General features: G+C 42.0%; 1 protein-coding gene across 1 annotated transcript in view; it reads left to right on the forward strand.

The window, feature by feature from the left end:
• bnc2 (basonuclin 2) overlaps nucleotides 1-5,021 on the forward strand; it is a gene marked incomplete at its 5' end in the record, with an annotated part of 43,179 nt that extends 38,158 nt beyond the window's left edge. Inside the window, 1 exon segment of the mRNA XM_022765417.1 lies at nucleotides 4,199-5,021. Coding sequence (XP_022621138.1) covers nucleotides 4,199-5,021 — 823 coding nt within the window.
• Nucleotides 5,022-11,840: the final 6,819 nt, after the last annotated feature.

Genomic DNA, 11,840 nt, shown 5'->3' on the forward strand with positions numbered 1-11,840 from the left:
GTTTTTTTCTTGTTGTTTTTCAGCTGAATAATATATGCTAAACCGGCATTATAATATGCAGTCCTGCTTGGCTTCCTCTTCTCAATACCTTCCAAACAGCTGTTGACATCCAGCAACAGGGAAGTCTAAGTGCCTCTGCATATATGATTAGTCCGTGAGTGAAAAGCCAAAGGCACGTAAACACACCATCAGACAACGGCATCAAACACTCTCGTATCAAAGTGAAGAAGAAAACTGAGGAGAGGTCATTTGATCTACAGAGAAAAACAACCGAGAGCCAATGACATTGTCAGAGTAGGACACTGTAAATGTGCTGCCATGGAAAAAAGAATCACTAGTGTTTGTTTAGTTTGGATCCCTGCCCTATTTATAAGACTGAAGAATGAACAGCCGATCTCACACACATGCATACACAAACGTGTTTAAATGAATTTCGTACGTCCTCACACACTCTCTCACACACACGCATACATACAGGAGAGGGTTATTCATTGTGCCCTTGAGCAAACATGTAACGTGTGTGTTTTTGAGTGTAAAACAGAGAGCAACATAAGTGTGTGCGTGTGCACGCACGTGTGTGGTTTTACAGTGGGGTGTTTTCTCGCAGCCTCCTAGCCGCCTGCTGCATGGAGGTAAATGATTGCATATTTATTGTGGGGAGCGAGCAGCGTCGGCAGAAGTGTTGAAGACGCTGCATGATTAACTGCTGGAAAGGCGCGTATACAAGTAATCATCACCATTATTAGTCACGTTAATCATATTTTTTAAACTGGTGACAAGACTTGCCTTACTTATCTCATTTTTATCAGCCTATCCTGCTTCTTCTTTTTAGTTTTTTTTTTTCTTTTTTTTTTTAAACCTTCACTCCAGCTTTTTAACCTGCTCCTTCTATATCGCTAAACCAAGTAGGTGTCCTCCCTCATCCACGTTCTCATGGTGCAACAGTGCACAGCCCGTCGTCCCCACACGGGCCACTGCAAACGGAGAGTGAAGGTTAATTATGTTGGAGAGGCTCTTTCCTTCCCTCTCCTTCCTCTCTCTGTCTCCCTCGGTCCCCACACAGCATGTGGGCCCGGCTCCGCTGCTCCACAATCAGCTCTCTGTTTGTCTCTTATAAACAAAGGGCACGCGGCTCATAGAGAGAATATGTTAGCAAAAGGCACTCACCCCAGTTGAATATTATCTGCTGATCAAAAGACGGAAACTTGAAATATTACATCCCTTTGGTTTAGCATTGACAGTTTTCTTGTGATGTATTTTGAGAAGAATAAGGGGAAATATTTTATTCTTAGATGAATAACATATAGACACCCACACGAGCACAGTGGCATCAACGGAATTTCAAGTAATTTTAAATCATAACTTGTACATAAAAATGTTTTTCATGCATATTTAATGACTATCCACTCTTTTATTTGAGGATACTCAAATCATTGTTTGCAGCTTGTGCTGTTGAACAGAATTAAACAAGCAAAGGAGATATAACAGTGGCAGAGAGTGATAAATGTTACTAAAACTCTTGTCCTCCCACTTACACCCAAAACCTCATAACGCACCCCAAATGACAGGAAAGACAAAGAACCACTGGTGTCAGTTTAATACCACTCAGCTTTCTATCTCATTTACGCATTATGAGTCATTTAGACGACATACACACATACACACACACCTATACACACATGTACACACTGACACAAAAACAAGGGCAAGGGCCATCAGATGATTAACGCCGGTTGGGACATGGCACACTCTCGCTCTACCTCCTCTGCACAGTCAAAACTGGGCTCTCTGGAGGCCTCCCCCATCTTTTGGGCGAAGATGAGACTGTCAAATTGGTTTGCCAGCCACATTACTGGCCAACAGGGAGGCAGAGATGGGGGGTGGGGGGGGTGGGGAGGGGATAAGGAGTTGGGTTTGGGGGAGGAAAGACAGAGCATACTGAGGTGGTGGAGTGATGGTGGTGGAGTGATGGAGGGGATTGGGAAATGGGGCAGAAAGTCTAAATCTGATAAATGAAGGGGTAAGTGCATTATGCCCACTGTGTGAAGATTCAGCTGACTTATTTTGATTATTTAGGGCCATGCAGCGGTGCCGACACAGTAGTTCAATAATGTTTATGCAAATAATCCTAAACTGGACTCTTTCTCTCCTCTTCAGATATTGAGATGAAAATAAATTCCAAATGGTTACTAATGATATCTCATAAAGTGACTTTTTTCTTCTTCCATCTATTTTATTTGCATATATCTGTAAAATGGATAAAGAGATTGCAGTTGTAATTGTGAATATTTTTCATTTAGATATTGTTGTAATATTCTGACAATGTGGTGTGCATTTTGAGTATTTAAAATGGCAACTGTAGCTATAGCGCAGACTACTTACTGCATGATATTTAGCATGTTTGACTTTAGTATCTTACAACTGAGATAGCGATGGTTAACTTAGAGCTTATTAGCAGTGAGAAGGTGTTGTTTTAGAGATGGAGACATGTTGCAAAGGACCTGCCTACTTGAGCATCATCAACAGCATCCTGAATTTCAGGCTTAACAGAGCAAATCTATGGCCCCTCCTCACATCAAAGCCTGTTGGCTGGTATCCCTGCAGAAATTGTGTCCATTTTCTCATTTATTGATCACTGATTATGGCATTTTTCAGACATTCTTGAAGCACTCTGGCCTCTCAGAGCCAAGCGTCCACACATGTATATGACTAGACATGGATACAGCACTACAGACACTGAATCATGACTCCCATACTCTAGCCATAAGCTAACACCATATGGGTGCAACTGTACTATCAAAGGATAAAAAAGAACAAAGGATTTATACAGTCTTTTTGATCGAATCCTGCTATATGGAGGTAGTATATTTTCTGTTTTACACACACATACACACACACACACACACACACACACACACACAAGCACGTGCAAACACACACACATGTACTGTGACAGCCACAGCCAATCGATTTGCCACGCTCTCTCTCTCCTCAATGCTGACGATGCTCGAGTGGACGGGCTCCTGGTTGCTTGGTTCACAGAAAAGGGTCCCTCAAATGAATGTATTTTTACCTCTTGCAGGACAATGTCGGATAGGGAAGTAAATAATTAAAGGAAAGGGACCCTTTTTGACTGCATCAACCCTGCCACTGCTGGTAAGCTCTACTATCCATTGTGACTCCATTTTTGCCCGTCCTGCTAAGGATGACCCTTGTCTTTTTTTTTTCAATTTTTTTTCAATTTTTGTTTTGTTTTTCACACGTGCCCTCCCTGCATGGAAACCCTTCACATTAAAAGGCACTGAGTGTTTGCATATTTTCTTATTTGATTTAAGTGCTGACCTGATATGAGAGGAGTGGGCCTTGTGTATGTCATATCTGACACCGGTCATTAGTTGCTTAAGTTTCCTTTATGTGTTATGCAGTTTTATTGTGACATGTGTGCCGTGGGTCCCCTCTTTCTTAGTCTGACTACTGGCAACTGTGAAATTGGAGCAAGAAGGCACTGAATTTGATTTTTCAAGCCCATTTCACCTTGCATCCTTTAGCATGGCTTTGTATGTACAGAAATCCTCACTAATCGTATCCTGGCTTAAGCATGGCACTTAGTTTCTTTCATCAGCTGTAGTACATTGTGTGATACAGTTTGCCTTGTGTTTGGGAAAAATGCCAGCCTTAATGAAATACAGGGCTACATAAAGACATGTTCATTGAGGTGCTCGATTAAGCCACCTCCAATAGGGAGCGAATGCGATAATGCTGTCAGGGCCTAGTGCTAATATGCTATCCAGTTCCTCTCGATTATCACATTACCACAGCTCGAATCAATTGATAAACTCCCATTCAATATGGTGGAGTATTTAATTGAGTCAGAGTCTATTGGATTTGAGGGCTGTGCAGTGCAGACATGCTGACAGCAGTAAACACTAGCAGGGTGCACTTTTCTGAGGAGAGCTGCAGGGTGGATTTCTCTCTGTGTGTGAATGTCTGTGTATCTCAACTGATACGTAAGAATAATGAATTACATATGTAGTGGTTTTTAGATGTTGAATCTTTATAGTCTACCATTTCATAGATGTCGAGATAACTTGACAATATGAAAAATAAATTATTTAAAGTACAAATACATGGATTTCAACACTGTGGAATTTTGTATTTGTATTCTGATCCACAACAATCTTATGTTTGCCCACATTAGGCACAGCTCCAACATCAACCTGCACCGCAAACTGCTGACCAAAGAGCTGGACGACATTGTCCTGGACCCCCAACTCACGCCACTGCCCAAGGACCTGCGAGCCGAGTTACTGGCCAAGATCTACGCCGGGCACCACATGGGCTTGGACCCTATGACTGGGATGGGCATCGGAGGCGCTAGCCTCGGACCCACCGGCCTGAACCACCATGCCCGTTCCCCCATGAGCAATGAGTATCCCCACCACCCTCTCAACCACGACTTTAAAAATCACCACACCAACGGCTTCTCCCAGGGCCAGCCAGATGACTACATGGTGCTGGACCTGAGCACCACATCCAGTGTCCAGTCCAGCAGCAGTGTCCACTCCTCACACGAGTCAGATGAGGGCAGCGATGAAGGCATCCTGTTGGATGACCTGGAGGAGGAGGAGGGAGAAGAGGATGAGGAGGAGGGTAACAGCGAGGGGGAGGACTGCTCCCAGCGTGCCGAGAGGCGAGCTGAAGGGGGGCATCGGGATGAGACTGGAGAACTAAGAGGAGAAGGACATGGTGAGGGGTTGGAATCTTCCTCCTCACCATTCCTCCTTTCGTCCACCGGGGGCAGTATTGGTGGCAGCAGTGGGATCCTCTGCAACATCTGCCACAAAATGTATAGCAACAAAGGGACCCTGCGCGTGCACTACAAGACTGTGCACCTGCGAGAGATGCACAAGTGCAAAATCCCCGGTTGCAACATGGTGTTCAGCTCTGTGCGCAGCCGTAACCGACACTCTCAGAACCCCAACCTCCATAAAAACATGCCCTTCTCTACAATAATAGACTAAATAATGACTTTCTACTCGACCCCTCCTGTCAGTCTGCCCGCTCCTCCCTTCATTCCTCATCCTTATTCCTCCTCAAATTAACTTTTAACCCCAGCCCAGGGCCATCAAATACAAGCTGAGTGCTTGTATGCCTCCTGCCCGTCCTCTGTAAGTCATTGCAAGACATTTCTATGTCCCTCTATAAAATTCATTGACTCTAAATACAGTTTATTATTGTGACCTTTGACTTTTCCTTCTTTGGAAGAACAGGATGACACTCGAGTACGGAGTTTGCTTTATAACAAAACTCCAGTTTGTTTTTTTTCATAAGCCCCTCCATCTTTCCTTTTCAAACTTCTCCCCACTTTGTTTTTATGTCCGTCTCCAAAGAATCTATTCAAACTCTTATTTGTGACTTTGCCTGCAGAAATGATAGTATTGAGAAAAAAAAAGAAAATCTTCTTGTTGTATTTGTGTAATGATAGCTTTTAAATGAACCCCTTACAAAAGCATGACAGCTTCATTTGTAAATAATGTCCCAAGAGGCTTTTGGTGTAAAAGAGTTGTGTTGATGGTTGTTTGCTTCTTTTTTCTCTCTCTTTATGGTTTTATGTTACAGTCCAGTACAATACTTCCAGCTATAGGCAAGAAAGAGGTAGCATCTTACTAGCTTGATTCATTTATGTTAGCTTCAAAGACATGTTTTAAACTGAGTCCTAGGAAAAAAAGAATATCATGTGACTTGCTTTATCTACTTGTTAGGTATTCAGAGGTTGCCGGCATGCTTTTTTAGGCTCCTACACTGATATCATTCTCTGTATTTCTATTGATTTTTTTTTTTTTTTTTTTTTTTTTTTTTTTTTTTTTTTTTTTTTTTTTTTGTCTGTTATGTTTATGAGCTTTAGTATACTAATTCAGTTTTTGCACTTTGCATCTATACAAGGGGATGTGTAATATTATTATAATGAGGAGTTTTGCAATGGTGAGTTTAGGTGTTGTTTGGGGTCATTGATGGCTACAGTGCCAAGGGAAATGACAGTACCTTCAACATACTTGTGCCAGTTTCTTTTTGCACGTGCTCTGTTTCAAACACAGTTTCACAACAGAAAACGTCCCTGAACAAAGCCTGAGATCTTCCCCTATCTCTAAAAAAATAATGTATTCAGAAAGTGTCTCCAAAGTGTCTTGCTTCAAAACTAATCCAGGTGTGACTGAATATAAACTGCTGTTTCACAAACACAAAGGAGTTAAATATTGATCAAATTTGTGTATCGTTACCAGTTATGATCACTATAATTACTTCGGCGGTATAGTGAGGTAATCTGTGTAAAGCATGACATTATTGTGAAATTGTCAAAGTTAGCAATGCAAGAGCTCATGTTTGTTCTCACAAAAGGCATCTTAATGAAATACGACTGTCCCGTAGATTTGAAAAAAAGAGAAAAAAGATGAAAATAGTCCTTCAACTGTGACCAAAACAAAAGTGTTTGCTTAAAAAAAAGCTGTTTCAGTGTGACATTGTACTTAAATCATGCCCCATTGGATTAATATGATGCACTTGAGTCTTAAATCTTTTGCTGTGATATTTTTGGTAACGGTTTCCATTGCTGAGTGTCAGCTACAAATGTAATCTATGAAAAATGTTGCCATTTTCCTGGCTGTTGGTTGCAGCCATTTTTAACATGTCCATGACTGTCTTACGGTACAAATATTTCCAGTAACTGGGCAAAGTAGCCACGGGAAGGGGTATTTATTGGTGGGTGATGTATCTTCATGGAGATGTTTTTGTCCAGTATAAGAATATTTTTTGTAAAAAGACAAAAAATAGAGATTGTTCCTCAGTTTGACTTGTTTATCGATGTATTAGCAATGCCATGTGTTACTATACAAGGAGATCTTCTCTTACTTGACTGGTGCTACACACAGAGGGAAAAATATGCAGTGTTACATAGTGTGCTGTAAAGTATTCACAACACCTTACATCCATAACAGTGTTGAGTTCCATTTGTTTCATACTTAAACCATTTTGCAATATAGACATGACCTATTCTAAAGAAATATTTCATGTCTTTTTTATGACTCCACCTATATGACACATGCAGTTTTCAGTCCACTCTTCTCAGAGATAAAGAAAGCGAGACAGAGAGCTGAGGCTGATGGAAAGGTTGCGGAGGTGGAAGGCTGACTAGGGAGGAAAGGATGACAGCAACGATCATTAAAAATGTGCTGCTTCTCCCGTTACCTGGAGGCGTCCCTGCCATTCCAGCTTCTTCTGTCTAATATCTCACTTGTCACTTCGTTACACTGCCAGACGCCAAGGCTGCTGACATGACTGTGACACTGACAGAGAGAGAAAAAAGAAGGACGGAGTGTGCGTTCTCAACAATTCAATTGGACTCATTCAATTTAGTTGAATTCAATTTGTCTATTCATTTTCTACACGTGCTTATTCTTATACAGGGTCGGTGGTAATTCAATTCAATTCCTTCAACCTCATTCTGGTTTTTTCGCTTTGTCTCTCAGAACACAGTCATTTAACAACCGCCTTACCCATTTCTTCAGCCCGCCACTCACTTACCACCTCCACACCCCACAGCGCAGGTCCTACAGGGACACACACTAATAGTGTATGCTTAAGTTCACCGGACGGCCATGGCATAGGAAAAAGGGATGGGTAATTGCCTGTTTATCCCAAGTGAAGGGAAAATTGAGTACAGGAACCCCTGCCTTCTCCCAGGAGTGGGTTTCACTGAGGCGCTTGCAGCCTCATTCACTCATTCAATCCCCGCGGCCCTCGCTCTGGCAGAAATAAAAAAAGTGCTACTCCAGGAACCCTGCTGACAGCTGTCTCTCTAACACACAACCACACACACACACACACACACACACACACGGAGGAGAGTGGCACACACTCATATATGCTTCCTACTTACAGGGCAGAAGGATGACAAGAACTAGATGACTTCTTAACCTCTAGCGATGGAAGAGACAGAGGCAGAGAAAAATAGTATGAAACCTTCCATCTAGTATTAACATTATAGGCTTTGCCACTACACAGAAAGCTAACACTCCATTATGGAGAATGGTCAGGCATGGAAAGTCCAAATCTCTTATCATTATTATTATTTCATTCTAAATATCCCAACATGTTTAATAGCTGATACTTTGTGACATTTTACCTAAAGACAGAGATTAAATGATGAACAAGTCCAGCGAGCTCACAGACTGATTTGAACTCACTAGAATTGAGAGCTGAACATATCCAACATTAAAAGTTATTTTAATATAAATATGTCAGGCCCAATAAGCTCAAGCTTTTATGCCCTTTTTGATCCGAGAAAAAAAAAAACAAGTTTTCTGACTTGTTTTTATTTATTTTTTACACATTCCTTATGTTCTGTACTTTGTCTGTTTCTGAAGCAGCAGCTGCAGTGCATGACCCCTCTATCTGTGTACTTGTGTGCGCCAGACAGAAAGCTGAATATCATAGAAGAGATTCCCTTACAACACCCTTCTCCTACCCCCTACGGGCTCCTTCTGTGTCCTGCATGGTGCTGGTCATGCCAGCACAGCTCTGAGCTGCAAGACGCTGGAAACAGAGCTGAGAAAACACACAAACGATTGTCCAGCATAGCCAGGGAGACAGACGGCAAGAGAGAGAAGGGAGAGATGAAGGGAAGGGATTGGGCGTAGGAAGTGGTCTGGCTGGAGCCTTGCGGCAGTCACTTAACAAGGCAGGGGAGAAAGAGAGGAACACAGGGAGGGAAGAGAGCACGAGAGCAGCAGGGCCAGGACTCCCCAGGACTCATCGGCAGCTTCTTCTTGATTGCCTGCTGGAGAGCGATCGAGCCACCCCTTCACATTTCCACCCCTCTCCCCTACACTCTGCTCTCCTCTGAGAAATGACCACCAATTTCCGCCACTCCTCGGAGAAAGCCCCCAATCCAATCTTTGTCTTTCTTACTTCTCCGACCACACGGGCCCAGGTGCATTCTGCTACCTAGTGACCGGGCTGTGGGACGGCAGGAGCGCGTCACTCAGAGCGCCTCATTGGCCCAGACCACTGGAGTGAATCTTTAATATTTGATTAGAGGAGCGTCAGGCATCAATTATTCTGTAATTCTACATAGCACACAGAGGGAGAAGGAGACGGAGCGGCTGACCTGTTAATCACTGTCCGTTTTGTTCACGTCACTGAGTGAGTGAGGATGAGAGGTGACACGGCAAGCAAACTGTCCAGTTAATGTAGCTCATGGAACAAAGTGGGATTCAAATGTTTGATGGGACATCATACGATATATGCAGATAGAAGAAAAATACACACATGCGTGGGTTTGTATAGATGCTTCAGTCTCATGTGTTATACTCTAAAAAAAAAAAAAAACCCTCATTAATCTGAACTGGAACCTGTGAAATGTCAGTGATCCTGAAAAAAAATACTGTAAATTCATGAGATGTTTTCCATTGTGCCAATCATATTTTACAGTCTTAAAGTATAAATAAGCTTGAAGACCTGGTGAATTTAGATTTTTTTTTTTGTTTGTTTGTTTTCACTTGTGTTTTTGTGTATCCAATGCATTTGTGTCTGTGTCTTAAAAAGCCTGTGTTATGGCATTGGCACTCGACAGCGTTGCATGGCTACATAGTCGCACTGCAAAGAACAAACGCAGCAGAGGAGCTTGTATCACTTTGGTGTCAAAATGGTGATTTGGAAGCCTCATGAATACTGTACGTTACCTAAACAGGTGTTTCCCATTTGCAGACAGGAGGAAAAAATGGTCCTCTTTTTAAAAGACTCTTTTCTTTTTTTTTTCTTTCCTTTTTGCCTTTCTTGTATTTGTTTCTGTATCATAACTGTCTATGGTTTTTGCATAAAATGCATAAGGGTTTTGGGATGTAAATGGAATTTTATTCATATTTTGTCCAAATACCTCTTGTAATTTGTATCAGAATTCTTGTACAATTTTTATATTAAAGATTTATCAGTCACTGGCATTTTGTCATCACATTTTATTCAACTGTGACAGACCTGGACTTGTAAATAATCACTAAACTGTGTTATGTTGAAAATGTAATTTAAGTGAAGTAGCTTGAATTCTATAATGTAGAAAAATAAAAATATATATATAAAAAGCCCGAAACGATGTGTCAATCAAGCCATTTGAACCAGACACTGTGATTTCAGCAGGTTTTACTGGGCTCTTAATTACCCTATGATAAAAATCATTAGGGAAAAGGCTATCTTGACCAATTAGTGGACGATTAGATTAATAAAGTTATTAAAAGGTGTATTGGCATGAGAAGAAGGCGCTGCTGATTTGAGCAAATTACTAAGATGGTCACTGAAGGAGGGAAACAAAGGACATCTGCTACCTTTGTTAGATCATATTCTGCAATTAAATTAAATGCACTCTTGAAGGCGCTCTTTATTGGTGGAAAATACAAACTAAATGTACTTTTAAAAACAGGGCTTTCATTTTTAATACAGCTATGACTGAGCACAAAATATATTGACAACCAGAAACGCCTTTTGAAATGAAAAAGCTTTTTTAATGAACGCTTCAATTTCAAGCAAACGAAGATGAAGAATATTAGCATCTATGAAAATGAATGTCCTTTAAAGAAAAAAATACTTTAACAGTGGAACAACGATGTGACGCTGAAGACAGAAAATGACAACAACTACAGACAAATGCAGGGTCATTTTGCAAAAGTGACCTGTGCTGACATCATTTGCTGTGACTGCGAGTCAAATTACAAATTGATATGAGCTCCAGCAGGGATGTCATGTTTGCTCTGGTAACCAACAGGAACATAATGCCTCCTCCCTCCTCTCTGTGAAAGTGAAGGAGTGACACAGGCCTTATTGACCTTGAATTAGACACCATTCCTCTTTGTCACACACCAGTTCGATGATCCCCTGTCATTGTTGATAGCTGTGCGACGAACACACACACACACACACGCACACACACACACACACACACACACACGCATAACATTTCCGAATAATAGCGCTGGATGGTATTGATTATATGCAGGGTTAGTAAGCGATACTCCCCCACTTCTCACAGATATCCTCAGTCACCCATCTTAAACACATACACACTACCTTCCCTCGGTGACAATCTCCCACCAAGGAGGAGGCGATGGACGCCGTCCACCACTAGGCCGACCTCCCCGCTACATAACTGAGCATGTTGATGGTGGCGGCAGGCCATCGATTGGCCTGACAAACACTCTGGCCCTCTGCTGACCTTTGAGAGGCTGAGCTCTCTGCTGTGGGAGAATACATACAGACAGAGAGAGAGAGAGACAGCCAGGGCGAGCTTTGTTGTGTCTGAACTGGAAAGGCTTGAGAAGTTGACAGGGCAAAGATGTTCATCAGCCCATCTGTCTGTCTGTCTGACCTTAGAGATCTCCGGGATTAGTAATTAATTTGCTGTCAGTCCATTCAAGATGCGTCTGTGAATGACGCGTTGCTTCACGTTTCAGAAATAAGTTTCCAGAGCAGCTACGTGTAATAAGCTAACAGCGATAACTACGGTTGACTTACAATAAGACATCAGATTGGTTATTCAAGCATTGTACACCTGTGCAGACCAGTACTTCACAGAGAGAGGAGACAAATCACTACCTCACATTCACCTTCACATTTACAGGTGATCGCAGTATGTAGGACAAATAAATAGGACGCAGCTCCCTTTCCCAGCCACAGGCAGCAGCACAACTCAAGCATCTGACGCAGGGCTACATGTTCCAGAGCTCATTTTTAAAAATTTCAAAGGAAAGACAATAGTGTCTGAAAAGCATTTCAGCTACAAACACCTACAAGGAGCA

The sequence above is a fragment of the Seriola dumerili genome, unplaced genomic scaffold, assembly GCF_002260705.1.
Source record: "Seriola dumerili isolate Sdu_G_001 unplaced genomic scaffold, Sdu_1.0 BDQW01000686.1, whole genome shotgun sequence".
NCBI classification, from domain to species: domain Eukaryota; kingdom Metazoa; phylum Chordata; class Actinopteri; order Carangiformes; family Carangidae; genus Seriola; species Seriola dumerili.